Source organism: Xiphophorus hellerii, chromosome 9 (assembly GCF_003331165.1).
Source record: "Xiphophorus hellerii strain 12219 chromosome 9, Xiphophorus_hellerii-4.1, whole genome shotgun sequence".
NCBI classification, from domain to species: domain Eukaryota; kingdom Metazoa; phylum Chordata; class Actinopteri; order Cyprinodontiformes; family Poeciliidae; genus Xiphophorus; species Xiphophorus hellerii.
In genome coordinates this window covers 13,742,164-13,770,009 of record NC_045680.1, presented here as the reverse complement: position 1 = coordinate 13,770,009, position 27,846 = coordinate 13,742,164, and the positions used below count along the sequence as shown (strand labels likewise).

General features: G+C 37.6%; 1 protein-coding gene across 1 annotated transcript in view; it reads left to right on the top strand.

Moving 5' to 3' along the window:
- The window catches only part of fbn2b (fibrillin 2b), a 74,967-nt gene that overhangs the window by 20,360 nt on the left and 26,761 nt on the right, over positions 1-27,846 (top strand). Inside the window, exons 5-10 of the mRNA XM_032572004.1 lie at positions 2,276-2,371; positions 3,000-3,095; positions 12,543-12,740; positions 17,188-17,313; positions 21,418-21,543; positions 26,775-26,927. Of these exons, the coding sequence (XP_032427895.1) occupies positions 2,276-2,371; positions 3,000-3,095; positions 12,543-12,740; positions 17,188-17,313; positions 21,418-21,543; positions 26,775-26,927 (795 nt within the window). The remainder of the gene's footprint in view (positions 1-2,275; positions 2,372-2,999; positions 3,096-12,542; positions 12,741-17,187; positions 17,314-21,417; positions 21,544-26,774; positions 26,928-27,846) is intronic.

The following is a 27,846-nucleotide window of genomic DNA, read 5'->3' as shown; positions in this document are numbered from 1 at the left end:
GATGTTTAAACCTGTAAGGCCTTCAAATAACAGCTTGATTTATACTGAGATTAAATTAAACACTAGTGGACTTTTTCAATAAATTGGTACTTTCAAAAGGAAACTGGTTGCAATGAATTTTAATTTTCATATCAGAACAAGAGGCATGCCATCCAAGTGGTGGAAGGAAGAATGTTCTTTGTAAAATATTTAAAACCATATTCTTTTCCTTCTACGTTACTTTTATGCACTACTTGATGGTCCATCATATAAATTTACGTTTGTGCTTGTAACATGTCAAAAAGTATAAAAAATCAAGTTGTATGCAGACTAAGATGCCGTCCTGTTGTTATTCACAGGCAACTGTCCAGCCACTTCCTTTGCCTCTTCTATTGTCGTGTATCCACCTCCACTTCTGCATTCAGAGAGTTTAGTTAGGACAGAAACAATCTTATTCACTTGGTCAAAGTATTTCTCCATACATCCATGACCTATTTAAAAGTATGATATTTTTTATGAAGGGGAGTTTGCTCAAATTGCCCTTCTGTTTTGGAGAAGTCTTAGCTGCTGCACTTTGGTGCCGTTTTCTTCATAGTTTGTTCCACAACAGGAAAGATTTGCTATCATTCAGTGTAATTATTCTTCATGTTTCACTTTCCAGTCTATATTTCTGGCTAAGAGGTAGAAAAGGGAGTCCTATTGCCATTGCCCACATGTTTTATATAAAATAGAGGACGAAACGTGAAAACAAAGCATGCTTAGTCTGGCATTATAGTGGACAAGAAATGGGTGAGAAAGACATGAGCACGCTGACCTATAAAGTCATGCTTCTCTGGAGTCCCAAAGTACTTGCATTAATTCATCATCACTCACTGCCAGACAGAAGTAGGTCCAGCCAAGTCTGTACACAAAGGCTGCCAAGTTTTTCACATGAAAATGTTTCCTGGAACTTCATCTAAATGCTTTAAACTACATGGAACAAATTAAACTGTGACTATTGTTCGGTGTTACAGTTACTCCAACATGTGCAAAATGCACGCTGGATGTGTTTTGACTCATGCAAAAAAGTTGTAACAATTTGAGCTTCCAGTAAGACAGGCACAGGTCGTCAACAGCGAGAAGCGCGCTGAGAGTCTACCCACTCTTTTACTCACGGAAGTGAGTTAAATCAAGTGGCAGATTACAGCGACTGAAACACCTCCTGCTGGCAAGTGTGCAAACTCCAAATATGTTGTTGGGCAAACTCTACTACAGAGGAGGCTTTCCTCTCTGCATGCCAGAAATGTTGAAGAGGAAAAAAGATGAAAGCAGTGCGATGGTTAAAGAGCAGGAAGACGATAGAAAGAGAGGAAATTAATGTTGTTGAGAGTGGAGCATAAAAGGTGTAGAGTACATAAGCAAAATTGGTGGAAGGAAGAAAAATAAAGGCGCCAGAATGATAAAGAACAAAATAAATCAATGTAAGGCATTGACAACAATAAATACATTTGATGGATTTATCCTAATGGTCAACTCTCTGGGTGTCCAGAGCAGATATATGTTATATGAATGCTAGAACGTAGACATTTAACATGTCTCCAAAATACTTTAGGAATTATAAAGATTTAATAAAATGTGGGACTTTAAATTGTACCGGAACAGTTACTCCTGTATGTTTATATTACCACACTAACACTAGAAAAATAATCCCCATCTCAATCAGAACAAATGTCTTTTTTTTCTAATTTACATATTTTCTTTCCTTTTTAAACTTTTCTATTGCTCCTAGTTTTTGTCTATTATTCCTTATGGTTTTATAGTGGCCCAATAGTAGCCTTTTTTGGTACTCTGACAAGTAACAATATTTTAACAAGGAAAATGTAAAACAAATCAGCTGTAACCTGGAGGTAAAAGGCCTAAAATGCAAAGAAGATGAGTAATTGAAGCATATTTGGCTTTGCTTAAAAACAGAAATTACTCAAAAGTCAAGTTCACTGGAGCATACTTGAACAGGATTCCTTATACTTTACGGAGTAAGTAGTAAGTAGATTGTAGCAAGTAGATTCTTGCTTCAAAAAGTCTTAAAAACCAGCTGTGTTTCCAGCTGTTGTGCTGCTTTGAATAATTCATACATTTATATTATTTTAAATCAATCTTTTAAACTACGGCTAACTCCTACAGACAACAAGGTTTTGTTGTCTGATTGATCTGCACATCATTTGAAATCCTCTGTATTACATAAGGTAGAAAAAAAGCATCCTAACCCTCATAAAGGAGCATAAATATTTATGCTTTTGCTTGTATTTTTCTCTTACAGTTCAATCCTGTAATATCAGGTGTATGAATGGAGGCAGCTGCATGGAGGATTCCTGCTCCTGTGCAAAGGGATACACTGGGAACCACTGTGGACAGCGTGAGTATCGCTCTACACTGGCCACATACCGGCACTTATATTTATGGTTAAATCATAGTTTGACCTGGAAGAAATATACAGATGCCATTTTAAATTTAAAAGAATTAGTTTATTATAAAGGGTTACCAACTGTTAACATTTTTGTGAGAATCAATTTAGAGATTTAAAGATGAAGGAATGAGAAATGAAGAAGACTGTTGCAGCTGTGCTCAAAAGAAAATAAAAATTACATAAAGCTTCATCCAACTTTCAGCCAAAATACATTGTTTATTCAAAGGAGAAAAAACATTAATTTAGGTGAAATTATACATTCAGATGATTTGTATGCAAAAGTTATGAAACTGGAGTAGAAGGAGCTGACAAGTCAAATATAGTGTACCCCACATTTAAAAGCAAATGTTTATTTTCAGTTTTTCTTTTATTTTGTAATAATTTAGGAATTAATGCTACATTTTAGGCCAGAGTGGAAATGTTATTTTAAAAGGAAGACATCTCCTTCCTTGATGCTTGTTTTACTGTAACTTATTTGATGGGTTGTTTGTCAAAAGCCTTGTCTTTTAGATACAGAGGAAACTAAACCTGGCTTATATGAAACTAATGTTGAATATTTACCCTTCACCTCTGCTAGCTGTGTGTGACAGCGGCTGCCAGAATGGTGGACGCTGCATCGGGCCCAACAGATGTGCCTGCGTCTACGGTTTCACCGGTCCTCAGTGTGAGAGAGGTAAGACATTGTCATTTTAAAATTAAAGCTTCTGAGTAGATGTGGATTGCACCAAAAGAAGATTGAGTGACCCTTTCTTAGGACAACACAGTTCCTACTCACACACTCCTCTTCTTTAAAGAAAGATATCAGTCCAGGAAGGCGCTGATGCTTCCCTCTTCCTATCAGTCCAGAGAGGCGCCTGGTTCAGCTCTTTGACAGAAGCGTTGATGACTTCATAGAGTCTGCTCAGTCAGACAGTGGGTGTTTTTATCTCCTGTGTTTTAAACTGTGTGTGGTAAGAGGTAGCAGCTAAAAATGTTCCCACTGATGGTACTGTTTAATTTCTGTCGGTCTCAGAAGAGAGAAAGCATTACTGTCGAGAGTCATACCTGTCAGAGATCCTCACTTTCCTCCCACTTTTACAGTTTTCTGCTTCTGCCTTCGCCCTGCTGGTACGCGCTTCAAGGGCTCCCACTTATCTCCTTTTTTGTTTTTTCATACATTTCCCATTTCCTCTGTATATATGTGTATGCCAGTTTATCGGCATAAAAACTGCCTAAAGCCTTTTTAGTTTCACAAACAGAAACCTGCCTTTCTACACTGTCTTTTGCTTTCATCCTTATAAACTTTGCTTTAGCTACCACTTCATAAACTTCTTCATGCTAGACATGATCACTTTCTAAACTCTTGGGTCAGATTTTCTTGGAAAATACATCATTTTAGGGTGCAAAAGCCCTAAAAATGAATAAATCCCTCCTCGTGCTACCGGCATCCCCACAGGACTGATAAAGTACAGTTTCTTTGTGGACTTGCTGAGGACATTTCCTCAAGAGAAGTGTAACAAGAGACAGAAAGAGAGTCATGAGGAAAAGGGTTAGAAAGAAAATGGATTCTCCAGCTGTGTATACAAAGCCTGAAAGTAGGAACCATAAACACTCCCCATGCTGGAGGAGCAGCGTGACCAAAAAACTGTAAGGTTGCCAAAAGGAGAATGCATAGAAATCTGTTTGTCTTTGACTGTTTCCTGTGTCGAGTATACATAGAAAGAGGGTGATTGGCAAGATTTGCCTTCACCACATCTTTATCAAACAAGCCTCAACATAACCTTATAACCTTCAATAGTGTTTGAGATCACTTTCAACATTTCTCTGGGATAACAGATAATCCATCATTAGAGCAGAAAACATTTTACCGCATCCTTTGGAGTTCTGTCTGTAAATCATTGTTCTAAAGTTTGTGTAATTGAGGCCACGAGTCATTAAATTTACTGAGTGATTCAGTGGGAAGACTTGCTGATGGGATGTGATTATGAAGGCAGTGAAAGTCGACCAGTGAGAATGAAATGGGTGTGGGTGAATCATGGGAAGCCTTTGCATGTGTGGAAAGTGTGTGAGCCAGCTATTTGTTGTTCCTGCTGACTTGGCAAGAAACATAATCTGACAAAAAAAAAAAAAAAAAATCCCACAATCTCTGTGGTCCTGATGTTTGCTGTCAGAAATCTGACAGCAAACATCAGGTTTGTTTTTGGTTTTGGTTTTGACTAAAATCTAAACAATGTTGGATTCACTGTTGTTAATTTTAAATATACTCTATTATTTCCTTAGGTTTAAGTTTTCTGTCCACTACCTTAAAAGTTATTTTTTAAGGGGACCTATTACGCAAAAATCACATTTTATAGGCTTTTGTACTTCCATTGGGGTCTCTATTGCTGATAAAAACAGCCAAGTGCAATAAGTTGATGTTTTTTAGTGTCAGGAAAATGAGCCATTTCAAAAACCTCCTGAATGTAACGCCACAATCAGCAGACACAGCCCATCACCTAACAACCTAAAATGAACTCAAGGACATTTGGTTAGCCAAATGTCCTGGAGCCAAGTGTCCAGTGGCTGCTGGAAAAACAAGTGTGTTGTTGACTCACCGTACAGAAACCACTTACTACATCCTTGTTGGTTGTGCAGGAGGCTCTACTTTTGCTTTTCAAAGATGTACGGCTGTATAACTGCACATCTGTTTGCAGCTATTTTTATGTGTGAGTGTAAATGTTGTGTTGGGGTGTGTGGCCAGCTGCAGATTATTTTATTTAAAGTGACAGGGAAACAGCTCATTTTGAAAGAGACTTAAAATAGACAGATCTGACCAGACGAAAATCTTATTATCTGGGAACAATTTTATGCAAAGTGTAATAAACATGTTTTGTATAGCTCACCATTATGTTTTTCATTCTATGATTATGAGTTTTCTGTTTGTTTTTTCATCAAATATCGGTAGTAGACTGAAGTGTCATACTTGATGTAAATGTAAAGAGGATTAAAGGTAAGCAGAGTGGAGGCAAATGAAGCTTAATAATTACATGACTTACTGAGCCAAGGATGAAGTACACAAGGAACTGATATGTGGGAAAAAACAAGGAAAAACATGGAAAAAGTAAACGGTGAACCAGTAACAAAAGAATGTGGCAAGGAGGGGAAAGAAGAGTCTTTTACCTTCTGGGAGAGTCTATGAACACTAAGTGTAACTAATCAGGGGAATGTGGAGCAGCTTAGAAAGAGGCAGGCCAGGGATGACTGAGGTAAGGTGACTGATGAAAAGCACAGATGGAGCTGTTTTAAAACATAAAGGATCTACTAACCAAAATAAGAGTAAGTGCAAAGACACAAAGAGCAGAAATAAAGACAAAGAAATTAACCTGTAACCTGAAAAGGCATCAATGACAGCGTATCAATACTTATTAAAAATACCCCATGACACTCAAACCTTTGTACTGGAGGCAATGATTCATGTTGTGGCTAAAAAAATAAGAACTTTAAGTTTGGAGCTTTAAATCCTCATCCTAACTACTTCACACTCAATCTGCTCCATTCATTCTTCCATCAAACTGGACGTCTGTGTTACTTTAGTTTCCATCCAGTTGCAACATTAAATGAAAAAATTTATTACCCAACTATTATAACTAATGACCATATCATATGTTTGCACAATGCTTTCTGTGGAATTCAACTGATGTTGTTTAGTTCATTCCAGCTGAAATTAAATAATGGACATTGGGAGTATATGGAGCCGCAGCAATTAGTGTCTTCCCATGTGCTTTGAAATGGTATAAAAGTTGGAGATTATTGTCTTTTGACTCTGGATAAAAGAGAAAAGCTGGACAGGACTCCTACACTGTTGAATGGGTAGGAAGGACTCGAGGGCAGGGACAGGTTGTTCTGTGGAAAATATCCTCCAGTGACAATTTAGTTTGAGTCAGCCACTTTGGAGCCTTGTTAAATTTGAAGTACAATAACAGTTTTTTCTATATTTAACAGTGAGTCCATGTGCAGACATGTGCACCTAAACTTACAGGGCAATAAGAAAAGAGGATGAAAATTATTAGAAGATCCTTAAGTTTCCCTTTGATTTAATCCGTGTTTGATCCAAAGTGTTTTTGGATCATTCATGGTCTTGTACAGTATGTCATAGATACCTCAACATGGTATACAATAATCATAAGTCTTAATTTTTTTAGTGGAGGTGTTGAAATAACTTGACATCTTGTTGATAAATGATGGTAGGATGTAACAGGAGATGGACAGATGGACTGTAGCTTCATCTGCAGTGATATGGATGCAACTCTTGTGTGTTGAACAACCCAAGCAAAGCTCTTGATTTTCCGGTTAATTTATATTCCGACATATTTAGTCATTCACATGGCCTTTCTCCAAAGTGTGGCAGGACTCTTCCCTAAATATAAGATCTGGATGGAAAAGAAAAGCCTCAAACACTTTCAGGTGGCGTACAGGATTGTCTGAGATAAGGTGGCTTTTTCAAGATGCACCAAAAGTTGAACTTGAAGGAAAAAAAGTGTATTGATCGCATTCATTAATGGGTTAATGTTGACTGCCCTCTATGTGTATGCATACATCTCTTTTGGGCAGTAAGCTAGAGCTGCTGCATGAAGTGATGTACTGGATTTAGTCTGAGTTTCCCTCCTGCAATATTAACCCCAGCTACCTATAGGAAGCAGGAGACAATGCATGGAAAGATGAATGGAGAATTGTCTAAAAGCAAGAACTTTTGAGATCTATTTAAGGAAAATCTAAAGTTATTAAACCCATTCATCTCTATTTAGATATTTTTGGTTCTGTACCTCAGAATGAGGATGATGATGTGAGCTTCCAGCTATCTTGGCTCAATAAGTTGCCCATTTTCTCTTGCTTCAGCTGAGAAAGCATAACAAAAACCTCACTCTCCTTTTGCTGGAATATGTAAAACGTCCCCTGAGCGACTGTTGTTGATGGAGACTGGAGCCCATTGGCCCCCACTGCCTGGCGGAGTCTGCATCCAGTTAGGTCTGCTGTATTGTTCCACTGCTGGGGAGTGTTGGGTAAAGTTTCCCAAAACAGACTAAAATAACTGTAGATGTCAAGCTAGATTTTATAGCACAATGGATGAGGTACAGAAACAATAAGAGAGGAAGTGGAGCCTTTCAATGTGATGTAGTATCTCCAAGTAGCAACACACACAAGTTTTGTGTGTGAACCATGCAATCTGTTCGGCAGTTTGCTCAACTCTGGGGCCTTCAAATCTGCGATCTTTGCTGGATTTCTCCCACAGTTATTTCCCTCTGTAAGTGTGTGTTTATGTGTTGAGCACATTTAGTCACGTTTGACCGACTGTGTTTGCGGAGAAATAAAGAAGCGGACTCTTTTAGGAGTGATTACAGCCAAAGGAAAAGACTGATCTTAAGCCTGTTGATAATAGCACTGATAGCGCTAAGAGGGGGCGCTACGGTTGGCCAAGATGGAGATAAACATCCAGACACACATGCACACACACCTACACATAAACAAACAAGCACACATATTTGAATGATCTATGAGCAGAGGGCTCCCAGCAAAAGGCTGCGGTTAGATTTTCTTAAAGACATGATGCCCTCAGAGTAATGAAAGAATTTCCTCACAGGTGAGTAACAGTGTGACGTTCAGCCTCAGAGTAAATCCTCCAGCTGTATAAAGTCTGGGAAGGCCATCCGGCTAAAGCCACACCACACACGCACACACACCCCACCACACACACTGAGGACCTTTTACACATAGTATTTCCTCTACTTTTTTATGACCTGTTGAACTTTGACCACAGAAAAGTATGCACAAACACAAGTAACATTGTTTTTATGTTACAATCCCATATTTAATGTCTCTTATCTTTCCAAACTCCCATCCTTTGGGAATTTATAAGTGCCCTGGCAGTTATTAATGAAAGGAAAATTATTTTTTTCCCTCCTTCTCTTGTGCTATTTCTTTTCCAGTCGTTCCCCTCCCACAGCTCAGGTCAGTGCCCAGTCTCATGAGCTGTGATCCCAAAAGCTGGACATGACTGATGGGAAAAGTTTCAGCTCTGGACAGGATTAAATATTGCCTTCTTTAGTTTTCCTCAGAGCAAAGTGTAATACACTTGTCCATGAAAACTCTGTCATACCTGAGTGAGATTCTTTGGCTCAGTTATTAAGACGTGCTCATGTTTTAAAACTGTAACCCAAAATAAACACATAAAGAGTGGGAAGACTTTCTTCAGTCTAACCACAATGTGAAGGTTAGCAATGCTGCTTATGGACTTACTGGTTATGAATGAAAATAGAGGTCTTCTTAAAAGTCACAGGCCACCACAAGCAGATTTAAGGTAAAAATAATAATGAAGGGTCACAGGGAACAGTTTGATCTGCTCTGCAATCTGAACTCCAATTAGACCAAATTGCTTCCAGATGTTGTCAGCTGGACTAAGACAGAATGTATGGTCTCTCTCTTGTCCCAACCTGCCATAGCCTTTGCTTTCAACTGATCCATTACTTTCACCCACACAGTCCAGGATGCTCTGCCCTCTGTGCTAACGTTTTGATTAATATTAATTAATATGGATACTGGAAGATGGGTCTTGTTTCGACTTTTGATTGGGGCTCTTAAGCTTCATTTCACTTGCAGCTCAGTAATGCTCTGAAATATGATTTGTACTACGAGTCTGTAAAAAACTAGATCTATCTATCTATCTATCTATCTATCTATCTATCTATCTATCTATCTATCTATCTATCTATCTATCTATCTATCTATCTATCTATCTATCTATCTACATATTTGTCTCCACATTAGGCACCAAGGATTAATGTCTGAGAAAGAATGTGAATACATATTTAATTTAGCACAGTTGCATGTACAGCTGACCTTGGATGTCATGTGAGGAATTTGTTTTGCTGTTTAGAGCAGGGGTGTCAAACTCCAGTCCTCAAGGGCCGGTGTCCTGCAACTTTTAGAAGTGCCTCTGCTGCACCACACCTGAATACAACAATTAGGTTATTAGCAAGGCTCTGGAGAACTAATCTACACAAGAAGGAGGTAATTAAGCCATTTCATTCCAGTGTGGCACATCTAAAAATTGCAGGACAGTGGCCGTTGAGGACTGGAGTTTGACACCTGTGGATTAGAGGAAAGTCTGTTCATTCTCTTATCCCTTGCAATTTTAGCCAGACACTCAGGAGGAGCATGGCAGTCATGATGGTCGGACAATGGGGAAATGATGAGGGCATCGCATCAACTTGTTAGTTCCCGCAACCACACACAAAATAAAAAACCTTATAAAAGCGTTCGCAGGGTCAGTACGACCCTGTTGGGACTGCACACAGGGCAAGAAGGGAGGGTTAAAGAGAAATAAACCCTCATAAATAAAGAGCATAAGTAAATCTAACTCTAGAGAGTAAGATTTACTTATGCTCTTTATTTAAATAAATGCACATTTCTTTACACAAATACATCTCTTCTAGCTCATATTGAAAGAAAAATAATTATTCATTTATGTAATTTACTCTCCTTTGTATGAACAATTTAAATTTATTAAGGTAATAGTAAAAAGTGTGTTCCAATACACTAAAGCATAGTTCAAAAACCCTCCTGTTTAAAATGATCATGGCCAGTAAGTGGCCCATGTTCATTAGGAACTCCTGTCTCTCTAATATTTCATGGGGATTTGTCAATAAATCTTAAATATTAGGAAATCTTGTTAACATATTGTTGCTAATTATATGTTATATATATATGTTATATATTATATATTCTTTTGCTTATAACATTTAATTTAACATAAACATTTAACATTTTTTTATTTTATCTAAGGAATTAAATGTTAAAAGCATTTAGTTAGGGTTAGAAAAAACAAATTTGGATCAAATGACATTATAAAAATCAAACCATAAAGTTCCATATATGGTTTATTGTAAATCAAAACAAGGGGTTGTTTCATCCTAAATAGTCATTTCAAGCTTTTAGGCTTGTATGTTTTTATTAGAAGTGATAAAAAGTTGTTGCCCATTTATACTTGGGTGCATATTATAATGCAGGTATGGTTTGAATAAGTCTCCTTTCCATTGTGCCAAGCAGGTCATATGAGGCTGAAACATCAAAGAGCAGCTGACAGACAGATAAGCAGAGTCAAAATGCAGACAGGAAGGCCTAAAGTGGACAGAAATGAAGACAGATGCACGGGAAGGAGAACTGGCTTGTGACTGGTTTCTGCAGGCTCGGTTTGACCTACTTTCTTCTTTAATCCCCTTTACTCTTTTTCCCTTCCTTGCTCTTTGCCCCATCCTCAATGACCTCTTTCATATCCAGAAGGAACTAATGAGGGCAATAAGTCTAGTGAACAATTCCCATCAGACACCATCGCTGACTCTTATCTTTCCATCTCACTCTGCCTATCAGAGCTAAGCAGACTTTTGCAGCTTTGGCTAGCCAACCATGCAGTTTACCTTTCATCTCCACTGTGACAATCTAACAATCCAGTTTTTTTTGTTTTTTTTTTAATGAAGGCTATATTAAGTTTGGCGCCACACTAGAGAATTTAATAAGGCCTTCTCCCACAAGGGGAAGCCATCATTAAGCTGGGTGTGATTTGTAAGGACGAACACCGTAGCAGCTGAAATGGTTTCAGCATGAGGTAGTTATGTCTGACTTGTGAAGTGCATTTCACAAGATTGAGACAGCTTCACTCACAAGCAGCACCATTGTAAAAAGGAAAGGTGATTGTGAAGTGATATACACTTTGTTCCCTTTGTGTGCTTTCATGCAGAGAAAGAAGCAAATGTGAAAGTTTCACAACATTACATGATGTCAGGACTATATTTCCATTACTGTTATACACCCCTCTGAATGTGTGTTGGATTGAAAAGTACACAAATGCACTCTGTCAAGAGATTTAGCTGAACGATGATGATCATTTCACCCCTTTGACATTTTGTACCTTTCTGGTTTTGGTCATTTCATGACTAAAAAGGGCAGCTTTAAAACATGAGAAACACTAAAAGTAACTTCACTGTAATAAATGTGAAGTCATTTAATTTGGAAACAAAAATTGTACAGAGTCCACGTTCCTCTATGCCTTCAATACATATTACCAGCCAGCTGTAGGTCACTTAGACTTATTGTTAGCTTTGATGAAGTGTCATAATTTGTCATATTTTAAAAGTGAGCGAGTTCAAGCAAAATAAATGGAAAGAGAAAATACTATGACTGTTTATGATTCATGAAGAAACTTGCAATGGCTCTGGTTCACACTCCTGTCAAAATGTTTGTTTTTGTGACGTATTTGATAAATAGTAACATACACTTGAACATTTCCTGGGTAACTCAAATGAATAAGAAAAAAATATAAAAATACTGAATTGTAATTTGTGGCAGCACCTTCTGTCAGTACTTATTTTCCATCATAAGGACTGAAAAGAGCACCCCTGTAAATACTGACATTAATGCTGTGTTTCATTAACCTCAGAAGACTGAATTTCTTGGAATATCCTCACACACGGCGTGTGTTTGGTCTTGCTGTCTCTCTCCATAGCATATATGCATATCCGTCTTCCTTTTATGCAGTGAATAACCGTGGAAACATGTTCACTGATTAAAATTATACAGCTCTTTGTGCGTGACTGATTTAATAGGAAACAGTCCAACAGCAGTGCAAATAATCTGTGTATTTCTGAAGCTATCAACACTGTTATAGTACATGGTGACCATATTTGATTTTGAGGCCAGAGCTGGTGAGATTCTGACTTTCTAAGCTGAGGAAGTTCTTGTTTATTTTGGGTTTAGTTCTTAGTTAAAATCAAACATATCCTAAGTAACAACTTACTACAGAGATATTCCAACCCTATTGTTGCACTATAATCTGATTTTCAGTTTAATCTGACCAAAGTTTATAGGGTAAGATCTGAAATCACATTTTAGACATTCCCTGCAATGCAGTTACCAACTCTTACAGTACTCCTTAAGTCCTTGTCAAAGAAAAAAAAGAAAGAAAGAATATCCTATTTTTAACTCAATCTGGTTTTGTTTAAAGAAATACCAGATGTGAACAAGGAAATGAATCAGTGGTTTTTCATGAAATTAACTGGATGCTACCCCAACAGTTGACTAATGTTGATTTCATGTCCCTCTTTGACCACAGACTACAGGACAGGACCATGTTTCACCCAGGTGAGCAACCAGATGTGCCAGGGTCAGCTCAGTGGAATCGTCTGCACCAAAACTCTTTGCTGCGCCACAATTGGCCGAGCATGGGGCCACCCCTGTGAGCAGTGCCCCGCCCAGCCGCACCCCTGCAGACGAGGCTTCATCCCCAACATCCGCACCGGGGCCTGCCAAGGTCTGACCTTCATGATTACACGCCTGACAAATCTTTATTTTTGACTTCCTGTCAACAACATGGGGAAAAGCACAAACATGACTGCACACTGCCACAAGGATAAACAATCCAGCTATTACTTTATCCATCATCGCTTTAGCAGAAATTCCTGCTGTATAACATCCTTCAACTCGTGTCAACAATGCTGATGGGACATGTAAACAGCCAACCTGTGATTTCCTGTTTAGATCATGTAATGTACAAACTGTTAACAGGCTGCAGGAATATGTGTTCCTGAGTTACAGTACATGCCAAAAATCACTCAGCTGGATTTTTAAAGTCAGGAATTTTTCATTCATTTAGTAAATCAAATACAGTACATAATCAATATGTGGTATATATTAACATATACTGACACATATAATCAGAAACAGAAACAGGTATTAGTCGCTGAGAGGCACCTACCTTTTTCTCACAGCTGAGATTTCTTTTTAGTAGACCACTGAAAGTCATAGTTAGACAACAAACATGGTTTTGTAAAGTAAAAGTGACGTCACCTCATTCCTTTATGTGTGTTTGGGCTTGGAGACACAAAATTTAAACAGAAAACCACAATTACAGAGTAAAGATGGCGTATAGAGGACAGGGCCTTTAAATATGTGGCTCCCAAAGCAGGACACTATAGACAATGTGTTTAGAGCTTGAACCTCCTGGGGGAATCTCCCTTTGATTTCACTTTTCTAACTCAGTAGACCTGCAAAACAGCTTTGTATACACATTTTTTTGTTATGCTTTCATGATCTGAGGGATTTGGAGTTTATTATTGGTAATTTCAGCCTGTATGTGGCTTCTTATATTTCAGTGGTTTACTTGTGTTACTCTTTTCACTCAGCTTCCTATTCTCTCACATCTGTTAATCATCTTTGCTCACCTGTGTAACATTAGGTAATCAAATTCCGCAGGATAAAAATCCTTTGTTTCAGTTACTTATTGTCTGATCTTCTGTCGTCCTCAACCTGAAGACTGTTCCTGTCTTCTGAATTCTTGTTAAAGTCATTTAATTGCCATGCTCCTGCTGTCCCCATCTTTGTATTTCAGTCCAAAACAACACCAATATTCTACCAAATACTTTGACAGGAAAAAAATTCTGCAGACCAGAGACTTGGTATGTCTCTCCAATAAACCATGGCCCAGACCAGGCTAAGATATTAGATTAAATTAATACATGACACATGTGGAGGTCAAGTCTCAGGTTAAATTAACCCAGCTTGCCCTTTCGTTGCCTCCATCCAACCAAGAACCACAGGTATTTATTTCCTTTTTATTAAATAGTATTTGCTATGAATTTGTGGTATGTAAATTAAGTGAATTAAATTTAATCTTGAAATGGGGGTAAAAACTTTAAATTATGGTAATAAGAAAAATCTAATGTGTTTTTCTGGGGTTTTTTTTAGGTTTTACGTCCAGAGATTTAATGGTGAAACCCTTTTAAATTATTGTTCATAATACTTCAACAACACTTTTGCTCAAGTAATACTAAACACTTTTGCTCAAGTAAGTGTGGCTTTAGCCTTTAACCCTCTGATGCATGAATTATGATCCTTTGTGTCAGAATTTTTTTTCCCATTTTTTAAAATTCTTTTCTTAAGGCATAAAAAAGGTAGGAACATTTTTTTGTAAAAATAATTTTTTTTTATTTTTTTATTTTTATGTGATCAATTGTAATTTTCTCCAAATACAAAGTTATTAGAAAAATGCATCAGTAGTATTGTTCCTTAGGGGTTATCTGATGTCACAATATTTTTTTTACTTGCAAGAGTCGTCTACAGTAGAAGGAGGGACCGGGTCGGTTCTCATGCTTTTTTGTCTGTCGGCCATATTGTATTTAACAAAAATAATTTCTTGCATTTGCAGCTGATGGCCAGTAGTTGATGGTATATTTTATGATGCATTAGTGTCCACTTCAGTGGTCTGTGTGCATTTATAACATACAAATCCACAGGAAGCACAAGAAAATGGCTTTTAGATAGCTGTCCACTGTAGTGACCACTATGCATGAAAGGGTTAATTTGAAGTTACAAGAAAAAAAATATGCAAATGTCCCACTGCAAAAAGGCAAAAATATTTGAAGAAGACACTCCATGTTGACTTCTTAGATGGATATTAGTACTGCATATTTGTATAGTCTTTTAAATAAGGTCTGCCCTGATATGTTAGAATTCAACAAAATATAAATTACAGTGATTGTCAAGACAACAAAGTCATTTGAATTGAGGAAATATTCATTTTAGAATTTTTTTTAATAAAGATACTAAACCCAGTATCTTTATTTGCCTTTATTCATCAAAATACATTAAACTAAACATTTAGTTTGTTGTTGCTGAGAAGTGGAAGGCAAGAATGTATACAAGTGTTGTTTTCATTTTGTAAAGGCCAAATAATTCTTACTATTACAAAAGGACTGGAAAGACCTTACTGGCAAGAACCTGTAAAATGTAGTGATAGGACTATAATGTTTCATTAATTAAAGGCTAATCTCTGTGTTTATTTGGTCATTTCTTAGTTTTTGGTATTTGAGCAGCAATCACTGGTGCATCATGATTGTCATTAAACTGACAGCTGGAGGTTGTCCTAGCTTCATTTACATTGTATATACAGTAAAGACCAAAAGTTTGGACATAACTGTGTGTCCAAACTTTTGGTCTGTATTGTACGTTTCATTGGATGTAGTATTTGAGACTATTTCGGGTTTGCTCTAATCCATCCTGGGTCAAAATTTTACATACAGACTCATATTTGCAAAATATTTGGCTGAATGTTCCTTAGCACTTTGCATATCAACTATAGTATGTTGTTCTTGTAGCCATCGGTTAGCATCAAATAGCATCTGGCATAGTTCTCTCTTGGCAGTGTCAATATGAATGGGTTTGCTTCCCAGCACAAACACCTCTTCAAAACGTAGTTGATAAACTTACCATGGGTTAGTTTTATTTGCGAAGCCAATTTTAGAAGCTTGCCATGCCAAGAAACATTTTAATGTGTTCTTGGTATCATTATCCTTTTGCAACACCGACCGCAGTTCCAACCAGCTGACTCATACTGTCACCCACAAATGAAAGAAAATTGATTAGGGAGTTCAGAAAAGTTCAGGAACCACCACTAACCACCTAGAAACCACCAAGGCTTTTGCTCTTAACTGGCGTCTCTCACGACAGTGAAGCAACTTTTTCATCATTGGAGGGGGTTGATCAAGAAACTCTTGCTCCAAAACCGACACCTTTAAGTTCAACTTAAATTTGTCCTCATGGACAAATATCTTCTGGAGAAAAGATTTACACACAGAGGAGACAAAGGTAGAGCTACTTGGCCACAATAATGAGAAATATGTTTATTAGAGTAAAAGTGTGAGGCTTTATAATCAGAGAACACTGACATACCAAGTGTCAAAGATGGTAGTGGTAGTATCATGTTGTATACCTTACTAGATTTCAGTAAGCTAAGTAAAATGTCCTGTCTGAATAAATCACCATAAGCCTAAACATAACAGGGAGCTGAGGCCAGACTGTGTATAAATTGTAATTTATTACATAGATCATCAAACTCTCCTTTTGTTGGTGCTGCCAGGAATCTCATATGCTACACGTATGCCAGTTCATGTGACACACCCATAACTTCAGACTTTATTTTTCACAATCTGTTCTTCTGTTTCTGAATAGACGCGTCCTTTTTTTTCCTTTTTTGAGCACTTCCCCTCACATGCTTCCATACACAGGCACACACTAAAGACACCTAATCACCAGAGAGCCAAGAGCAACGTCTCTCTGGCAGCAGTACAAAGCACACATGACCATGAGTCCAAATGTACGGATTCCAGTCTGGGCTCCACATCAGGATGTTAGCCAGAAGTCACTTTCTTTTTTTTTTTCTTTCTTTCTCTCTCTTTTAGACTTTTTTGCACATAAAACCTCTTAAACACTAGACATTGCTTAAAACTGTTATAATCAACGATGAATTCATGGTTTAGACAAATAGAAACAGGCTGTTGAAATTTTGTTTGCATGCGTACAAAATTCGTTCAAACAGCTTTTGATTGGATGGGTGAAAGCTCAGAAAGCTTAAATGCTGATCATTAACTGATGCTGAGTTGTGTGTTTCTTTGTGTGTTTCACCTTTGACGTAATCAGTAGTATCCACAGTTTAACAAGAACTTTCCCACTGGCAAATTCCTAATTCCTAATTCACAATAAAACTTTGGGGGAAAACACACCATTAAAATGTTATTTCCTGTTTAAACAATGGCTGAACTAAGTATTTTACGGACAGAGTCTAAAACCATACAGCTGGTGCCGTGGTATTGAGCATAAAATCTTAATATTTTTGTTTGGTTTGAGTTATTTCAACTTTCAAAGCTTTTTCTCCCATCTGCCATTGCCTTTTTTTCACCAATATTTGTCTCTGATTCTTTCAGATGTGGACGAGTGCCAGGCAGTGCCAGGTCTGTGTTCTGGAGGCAACTGTATCAACACTGTCGGATCATACGAATGTAAATGCCCCGCTGGTCACCGTCAAAGTGAAACCAGTCACAAATGTGAAGGTGAGTGTCAACCCAACGTTTATACATCACTCTCTATTGGGGTAAATGATGCACAAAGACACAGAACCAGAAGAAAATAGCACTCTGATCACTGAGCAGGAAATTTCATTTTCAGAGGGTTGGTTCACAAAAAAAAAAATTAATAAAAAATAATATAAAAAGATTGGTGTAAATATTTTTTGATGTTTTACTAATCAGCCAAGCGTTTCAATTTTACTACTTTAGTAGTAAGGTAGATCCTGTTTTCCTTGGATCAGCCTAACAAACCTCCATAGGGCTTAAAATTTGATGATGTGTAAGGAGGTGAAGCAGTCCCGACGCGTGCACGCACAAACACAGGGAAGTGTCTGCACTCAGCACTGAGGGTTTCCACTGCAGCGTGTTGATTGACTGGAATTTGAACAATGCACAAGCTAAACAACCTGATAGTTTTCCAGGCAGGGGTCTCGTCTCTTGGACTGAGACTGATATGGTCTTGGTCTTCTGGGAGGATTACTGAGAGCTCCTAAACTGTTTCAGCCTTGTGATAGTTAGGCTGCTGGAAAAAGTGCAGGCCTGTACTGTATCCATGTATTAGTAATGACTTATTATCTCAATGAGACTTTTATTGGCATGCAGTACGGCTGTTCATGTTTGCTGTGAAATGATGTTTCCACCTTTAGATTCATGGGAAGCAATTAATGTGACACGCTGAGTTGATTTATGTCTCTGGATAAAGGAGGAAATTGGGAGGATGACTTCTTTAAATTTGCCAGACTTTTGGTTTCAGTTGTGGCTTTGGTTTGGATGACAGTTTCCAGAGACACTGAGCTCTTGCTCAGTGAGATTTGGGTTTGGATGTGGTGATAAAATAACAACCCAAGCCTAAAACTAGTTAACAACACAAAGGAGGATAAGAAACTCCTATCTTTCCTCATGAAACCAAAACATTTATGCTTCACTAGGGGATCACTAATGACTCCAAGGGTCATTAGGGCAAAGAATCAGCATGGAAACATAACAACTTCAAATGGAAATTCAGAGGCTCAGGGTCAAATGATTGCCATTACCATTTTATTCCACCCCTCTTACATTTCATACCCATAAATAAAGTCTTTGCTATCTATTTTTTTAGTATCTTTTTCTCACCTGTTAGATATTTTTCATAAATTTTAGGGGTACTGTTGAAAGTAAATATAAAAAAATCCATATAAAATCTATATATAATCTTTTTTATCAAATGAAACTTTTGATGTTTTTGATCAGTCAGAATTACCTAAATGATTTATTGTTGCTATTTACTAGAGAAGTGAAAGGGATTGTTTTTATTAATTTATTTAAAGTCAGAAGTTTACATGAAAACAATTAAAACAATTTGGGAAAACCCAGATGATTATGTCATGGCGGTGTATGCTTTGAGTTATTTTACAACATACAGGCTAATTGGAGGCACACCTTCGGATGTGATTTAAGGCAACACATCAACATACTGATTCCTCGTGACATCATGGAGAAATCAAAAGAAATTAATCAAGAAATCAAGAAGAGAATTGTGTGCAACTATAAACACCGCTGGAGAAGGAGACCTGTTCTTTGTGACAGGAATATATGTGTTATGGTGAGAAATTTGTGAATCACAGTGTAAACTTTTTTTTGGAAGTGCTGAAAAACGTAATTGCAGCATTCAAGAATATCATGATTGTTATTAAAGACTGAGTTCAATCATAGGCGTCCAAGTGTTCCACTGACTGAGTAGCCAGCAAAGAACTCAAATATGACTGAAAATTGGCATAGCCTTGATTTTTACCGAACTCAAATCCTCCTGAGGAACTCTGGGGGCTTCTCAAATGTCATATTTACAGTAAAGAGAAAATAAATCAACTCTTTGAACAAAATTTGAAAGCAGTTTCTTCATGCTTTAGTGGAAGCTGATCTTGAACAAATCATAACGGGCAGACTGACTCTGGATAAAGTGCTGTTAAAAAAAAAACCTCTACTATTTGTCACAATACATCTAAAAGCCTCAACATGATATGTAGTTTTCAGAAAAATATAAAACATTCAAGTTCAAAACCTGTCTGGGATCGGTGACCAGAGCATTTGTTTCTCAAAGCGTATATTCCCGACTGTAAAAGCATTTAGATTTATTGACTTCCTGGTGGGCATTGAATCATGATGCATAAAACATCCCGTGGAAGACAGCACCATTTTGTACATGACAATAGTCATATGAAAATTAAAATAGCAAAGGTACAAAATGGCGAAGAGGAGGAAATGACCAGCAACCACAGTGGTAGCAAGAACAGCCTTGAACAAGCAGACAGAAAACAAAAAGAAAAAGCAATCTTCAAGTTTTTTCAATTAAGTCAAATTCATTGATTGGTTTTATTAAAAAAGCATAGTGATTCAGACTTTTGTACTTGATCAAAGAGTCATAATTCTTAGGATAAAATCAGCCGCAAAATAGAATAAAAACTTATATTTTCCCAACTTAAACAGCTTAGACTACAATGTAAGAATGACCCAAGTCTAGAATTATACCAAATTTCTGTTCTGTAGGGAACTAATCCAATTATTTTGATTTCAAAATGTTTTAATCTTTATTTATATTCAGAAAGCATAACTAACACAGTGATTATTTTTCTTTTGTTAATTCAACTAGTAAACATGAGAGCAGAAAGACTTCAGAGTCTTGAAAAGTTGCAAAAACAAAAGCACGGTTGTGAGATGTTTCTATGGTCGTGTTTGTGCAGGAAACCCATATTTAATGAACTTTCACTAATGATCAGACCTTCAGTCCTTTGAGGGTAAGCCTTTACAAAAATGGCTGTATTCTGCAGCCAACACACAAGGAACCTTACTTAGAGCGATTAGTGTGAAATTAGCAAGGAGTTACGATAAAGTGCGGTTAAGATGTCAATGTTGTTTGAACAAGAACAAGTCACCTGTGATTTCATGGCTAAACTGCTTTTTTGCTCTTTTTGTTTCTGCTTATTCTACATTTTTCTCCAGTTTTCCATGAACACATAATGACTGAAAAGCTGCTGTTAGTGTTGACTAAGAAACACTTACCGCCTCAGTGAGGCCGTTACGCACACAGGGCTTCTTGTTACGTGGATACTCGCAGATTCTCAAGTACGAACTTTATACATACCGACTGATGGCTTCATTTAGTTTTAAACTGTATTCATTTCAGACAGAAAAGCAAAAACAATGTAATGTTTAATAGTCTTTTAATTACTAATGTTTTCTGTGCACACACCTTTACGAGCACTTGGCCATATTTATAACTCCCATTGACATTTATGCAGCTGACACATTTCCCCTTGTGCAGACTGACAGTCCCTCAGCACAACATTCGTCCAAAGTAACGTCTGGTGCACCGCTGCTGCTTTTTGGCTGTGCTCTACCTAACTTTACGAGAAGGGCTTTACTGCACATTAAGAAGCCGATCCATACCGGCTTCACAGATAATCATGTGCCTCTTACTTTAAGTAAGAGAGACAATTAAGTGCCTTTCTCGTTTTCAAGCTAAACACACAAGGCACGCTCTCAGTCTGTATTACCTCGGCATCAGTACTATAATTGTGCTCAGAGTGGCTCAGTAGCTACACAGGACACATTGTAAAAAGCCTGGAAACTTGAAACATCACGGAGCAACGAAGACCCCCTCTCAGAATAATATAAGCCAATGCCGTCATAAAGCCCACCACAGAGATGGGGCCCCTGCCAAGCACTGTGCAAACACTCACAGACTTTCAAAATGTTAGACTGTGGTATAGTTGTTTCAATAGAACAGATGTAAAAGTATTACATATTTTTATACTTTTTGTCTGGAAATTGTTGAATCCAAATTGGTTTATTCTCCTGCAGTATGTGTGTTAATGGTTCTTTGTGACCTGAATGAAGAACATCAGCAAATGTTCTGGCTCAGAGATGTCTTGTGGTTATTTTGCAGCCAACACTCCTAACTCCTAACTGCTTTCACAATGCTTGCGATACTTACCTGTTTTTGACTTAAAAATGTTTCAATACATTTTCATTGCTGCTCTTCCTTTCAAAGTACATGAGCATTTACCCTGATGAGATGAGTGAAAGTGCTAACGATGGGACTCTGTGTTTTAGATATTGATGAGTGCAGCACCATTCCTGGAGTGTGTGATGGAGGAGAGTGCACCAACACTGCTGGTAGCTACGTCTGCACCTGTCCACGAGGCTACATCTCCAGCACAGATGGCTCCAGATGTGTGGGTGAGTCACCCGCTAAATGACGTGAGCCACACATGTGGCTGGGAACTCATCTTCACCGTTGTTTCCTGAGAACAGCTTTGATGAGCAAACCCATGATCACCATGTGCAAACACGCTTGCATTCACTGTTTGGCCTTGACTTCATTAATCTACCATTATGTTAGTGCTCCTCTGACTCACACACAGCACATACTTCACTGACATCAGCAATGAAACTCCACTAGGTGCTAATGTATTCCTGCAGTTCTCCTCCATCATGGCAGCTACACTGAAACAGAGCCGGTTATTTCACAAAGCTGCTTCAAAATGGATGCTGGATATAAAATTTCATACACATCTTGTACATTTTCATCCTGAGTTTTATCAGTGTCTCCTAAGCCTGTGGAAACAGATTCTTGCAGGCTAATTTTGTCTGCAATTTCGTTAATCTAAAAGGGGGAAAGAAAAAAAAAAACCCAGAATAAAATAAAACGTGTTTTACTTGGTCAGATTATTGTTTACTTTTATACTTTTATAAAACAAAAACAAAGAAAACATGTTGTGTTTTTTGTTATGCAGTTCTACCATCTCTGTCTGACTCAGCTGCAGGGATAGTAAGCTTTTCTGCTCCAAAAGTGTTTCTGTCTAGCACAGACTCAGCTCTGGCCCAGGTTTTGGATGTTTGGTTATTCATCACTTTGAATCACTCCCTTAAAGAAACGTACTGAGTGACCCTGAGAACAGGTTCAAGGAGAATGGAAAAACAAATCTAAATCTCTTAGGAACTTCACACAGAAATTGGCAAATGTAGCACAGTGACCAATGCACTGTAAGAACAAAAGAAAACACTGAAACTAAATCTTCTTTAAGAGACACCAGGCTTTGCTCTGACTTGGCTGGGTAAAACCTTTTTGATGGATTTTAAGTTTTTGGTCTGAGTCTCGGAGGTCTCCTTCTTCAAAGGGTGATGTCAGAATAGAGTGGTCAACCAATCAGAGGCAGAAGAAAGGTAATACGAGAGCTACGTCATTTTAGACAGCAAATACAACAACAGATTCTACCTCAAACAATTGATTTTGGCTAAGAGGTAGAGAACATAGGTTTCAACAACCTGCCACTATAAAAAATATTAACTTCTGACTTTTGTTGTCTCAATACCACTATCTCAACCATTGTGTCAGAGACAATATTTTTCATTCAAGGTCTTGTGACATTAACAATCGATATTTTGAAGATATTGCAAACTGAAATTTTTCAGAATTTCAGAATCTCTAAAATGAAGTAAAATGAAGTTATTTATACCCTGAAACCTTGATTTTTGATTTACTAGGCTCTATACAATTTGTCTCTCACTTAAGGTAAAAAACATGAATTATGACAGAAAGGACTGAGACCCCGAAATGAACCAGTGTAATGTTAGGAGCTCCATCATCTGGGGAAAGCTCGTAGTACAGCCAATGATTCAGCTGAGTTGGTTCTGAATTTTCAGGATGCTCACGTTGGGGTTGTCTGGGCAAATCCCTCTTGGACAATACATCAGTACAAACCCATAATATGGTGAGTGTACTATAGCTCCCTTCTGGCCAGAGGATGTCCAGGAGTTTCCTGGAATGGGCTGGACAGTGTTGAGATTGCTGGGTTTTTCTTCTGGATGTGTTGCAACCAAGAAAGCAGAATGAAACATTTGGCATATATTCAGGCATTTAGACAAATGCTTATGAGCAAACAATTGAGGAAGTCAATTGTTCCACATATTGTGAAGATCTCATGAGGGCTTTTGCGTCAAGTAAGAGGTTATTTTGACATCTTGAAGTGATCTGAAGATCAGCAGATTTTGTCAAAGGACATCTGATACCATATCCTTAAATATAACTAGGCATTCAGTATTTTAGTTTGAAAACTCCAGTTTCACTTGTACTTTCTCAGCAGAAATTTATCTGGGTGAAATATTTTTCCACCAAAAGCGTGCATCAATGAAACTAGCTGTTCTCGCCAAACAAATAAAAAAAACAAAAAACACGTTAGCTGTTTGGTTATCAACCGTTTTAATGCTGGATCTTGAACTGGTTGTGTCAACAAGCTCAAAACTTATTATAAGAAACAAGGCTTATAGCTGGCAGCTGGATTTGAGCTTTTTTGGCAGTTTGATGGGAGAGTTTCCTTAACACAAGACAAAGCTCAAAATGTTTGTTAACTGAAGTTTTTTTTTTCACGTGAATGTTTTATGAGAAGAGAAAAATCAGTCAGCTTTGACATAAACAGTGGAGGAGTATTTGTGATATTTTTTTTAAAAAGCAGGAAGAAAAATGGTTGCACATTCATAGAACTTCCCAATGAAATGAGAGCTGAAGTCAAACAAAATACAGCATCTTTTCTGTATCTGATTAAGGCCTTTCATTTTTTTTTTCTTGTTTCTTTTCTTTTCCCTCAGTGGATGTATTTCTGTCACTTTGTTTCCGTCTTACTGGTCCAATCTTTCTTATTTTTAAAGCAATAAAATATTCCCTTGGTGAACATCTCAAACGATTTACAGTAAAGTGTTGCTGTTTTAGTGGAGATGAGCCCATTTCCATCTCCTTTAAGTTCTTTGTGTTGCACTTAGTCTCCAAAACTGAGACATTCTCACACTCTCCCACTGAGTTAAAGTTTTGTGCCTGTTCTTTATGTTCTCTGCTTCCTCCTCATACTCACTCTGTCCTCCATCTTCTTTCTTTCATGGATAACTGTAAAGCAACCAACAGAACACAAAAAAACTAAATGCATAAGCAAATGAAACGGGTATCTTTCGTTATTTTTCTGTTCAAATTGACAAACAAGGTACAAATCTGTAAATGCAATTACAAACTAGATCTTTTCATTGTTCCAAACCAGCAACCCACAACAAGAGCTACAAACCACTGCAAAAGTTTTCCTACCCATTGAACTTAATCCTACAAATTACAAATGTTGTTATGATAGAAGTGTTGCATGATTAGTTGGAAGGAATATTATGTATTGTTTTCAAACATCTTTAACAAGAAAAAATCTATAAACTGTGTTGGTCATACTCAAAATAAGGTGCAATATACAGATGAGATCAAAATGTTTCATTTTTTTACTTGCATTTGTCGCCTAAACTTGCAAAAGACTTGAAGCTATAACTGCAGTGAAAACCTATAAAACCTTTCTTTGAAAATCATGTGTGATTTTCCTCCCACAGTTGTGCTCGAGTTTGTGTTAAAATCCCAATAGAGTACATTGAAGTTGTTTGGCTGTAACTTGCAGACATATGAAAAAAAAAAAATCCTCGTCTTCCTTTTTTTTAAAAATCCTAACATAAAGAGAATAAATGAGACTGATTGATAGCTTTCTGTGTCTCTTGTTCTTGAAACAGGAAGTTTGTCCTGGCAAGGAAACGTTACTGTGTGTTTTGTGTATTCAGGGATGTTCTGCTCTGTGGTGAAGTAGGCCAGTGGGAGCCATTTCACTTTAAAGGCTGGGGAAGAGTTAGCAATGGGCACCGACAGTAATCAGAGCCTTATATCCTGTCGCATGGTAAAGGCATGAATAAAGAAGATTTGTTCAGTCAGTCAGTCTGTTTAAACACCCCATCAAACGAAAGTATATACTTCTGTGATGGAGCAACAGAAGTGAGTAAAACGTAGTCTGGATCTGATTTAAGTCATCATCATCTTCATGAGAAAACCCCACACACCACAACTTCACTCACTCTGTTCCCTCTTTCCTCTGCCTTGCCTACAGCTCCGTCATTCTGTGGTTTGTGTACATGCTGGTGTATACATATGGGGGAATGCATGCCTATACGTCAGTGTGCCTCTACATGCGTACGTGCGCTGCTCTGTATAAGCTCCCAGACACAGCAAAGCCCCTCATGTTCAATCTAATTGGCAGGAATTGCTCCATATGGAACTGATTAATTCCAGACTGCTGGCTCATTAGTGGGTTAATCGACTTGAGACCCTCCCTCCTGTCCTCATTCACTCCTCTTTTTATTTTTTCTTCTCCACTTTAGCATTTCTTTCAGCTTCCAAGTTAATACTCACATGTTCACTGCTACTCTCTCCTTTTATTTTATATGGTTATTATATTTATTGCCCAGCTGTACCAGATCACCCTCTCCATGTATGCAGGTTCACTCTCCTGTCCCACTGACCTTGACCTGGAAAGCTGTTACAAATGCGACCCCTTTTTCGGAGGCCCTTTAGATGTTGGTATTTAGGCGAGGCCCCAAGCAACCATTCCTGCTGTGAGCGTATAAAAAGTCTTCCTCCTCGGGGACCATCGAGAGGGCAAGCCAGTCAAAGGACTTTTATAGTTCCAGTGGGTCTTGCTTTAGGTGTTTGAATGAATGTAACTCAATGTTCACAACATCACAGTATGCTGCAACCTCATTCATACATCTTGAACTTTTCACACTTTGTCATGTTACAGCTACTTTCTAAAGTGGTATCTAGACAAACTACTTATTACCTTGCTCCACATTAACAAGAATACAGAGAAACCCCTACTAGTTTATAAATCACAGACTACTTATTCTTTAACAAGGGGTTATATTGTTTTGTTTTTTCTTTTTTTGCTCTTTCCTATGGTTTATTGTTTTGTTGTATTTCCTCCTAATTCATGTAAAGCACTTTGAATTGCCTTGTTGCTGAAAATGTGCTATATAAATAAAATTACCTTACCTTAGTAGCTTCACTGTACTTTATGTGATAGGCCAACAAATTAGCACATGATAGTGGGAAATGATACATGGTTTAAATGTTTTCTCTACAGAAAAAGTGACTGTGCATCAGTATTCAGGATTGGATTTACGTCAGTACTTTGAGTGGTCCATTCTAATACATGATTCCTAAATAAAATACATCAGCCTTTTTAGTGCTATAGGACAAACTGAAAAGTTTAAAGGGGTATCAATATTTTTATAACGCACATTAAATCATGCAAAAAATAAAAACATTTTTAAACAGCTTTTGGATTCACAGATTCTCCACCTAAAACATGTACAGTCACTGTTTATGCAGTTTATTATTAGATTTTTTTAAAACCTGGAAATAGACAAATACCTTAGCAGTTACAGTCAATAATCTAAATAAAACCCAAAACTGAAGCTACCTCATACACATTCAAAAACGTTCCTTCTTTTAAATGAATGTTGTTTGTGTAGCTTTGAAATTTCTTTAGATTTTCTTTGTCAGATTATGTTGTTGTCTGATTTGTAATTTTGCTGTTTAATCTTTTTCCTTTTGCTCCCAGATCAGCGTGTGGGCACCTGTTTCTCTGCTCTTGCTAATGGTCGCTGTGCTGCTGAGCTGAATGGCCAGTACACGAAAATGCAATGCTGCTGTGAAACAGGACGCTGCTGGGCTTTGGGCCAGATCCCAGAGATGTGTCCTGTCAGAGGGTCCGGTGAGTATGAACCTTTCACAGAACAGAAAACATGAATTATGCTAAGGTAATTCCAAGCAAAGGCTAGGTAACGGACAGTCCAGACTCTCTTGGACTTTCTCTATATTAGCGTTCTATGATTGGATGTTGCTACAACTGTTATCTAAAACCAAAACAGCGCTAACGTCAGCCAAATGAGAAAGGACAGTTGCAGGTTTTTTCGATCCGGAGCAAAGATTCAATCTGAAATGATGTAATGAAAGTCCAAACAAAGAAAGATGGAAATAATTCAGTCACCCATCATTTCGTCATTTAAACAATAATTTGAAAGTGTCATTGTGCATCAGTCTTTTACTCTCTGCCGGTCAGTTACAGGAGTGTCTGTTTCATCCGTAAACTAAAATGTGTTTTCAATTATTTTAGATAAAAGATATCCTCAACTTATTTTACTTGTAAATGGCATAAACCTGTAGAAATAATATGGAATATATGGTTTATCTGTTAACAGGTCAGACCATTTATTTTTCTCACAGATAGCAAATATCATGCCTGTTAACTCAGAACTGTTTCACAGACACTGGACAGCTCTTCAGCTTTATACAGCCAGATTTCCTCCACAGCAATAGTTTGTTGATTAGACATAGAAAAAACAACATTGCCATTTGTCTGAACAATTTAAAATTGTTGTTGAAGAGTGAAAGGCTAAATAATGTTCACAGATATCCACTGATGTGTAAATCAGTTTAAAAGTTGGTTGGAGTCGGTGAAATGGGGTAATCTAATGTGACGTTCAAAGGGGTTGGTTGTTTAAAGTAAATTTTGATGTGACCTATTGACTAAAAAGTCACATTGTTAACATTTTTTTCCTACTGATTGCCCTAAAGCAAGCTGGTTTGAATAATTGAGTACTTTGAGGATTTACATGAGCCATTTTGTGTCA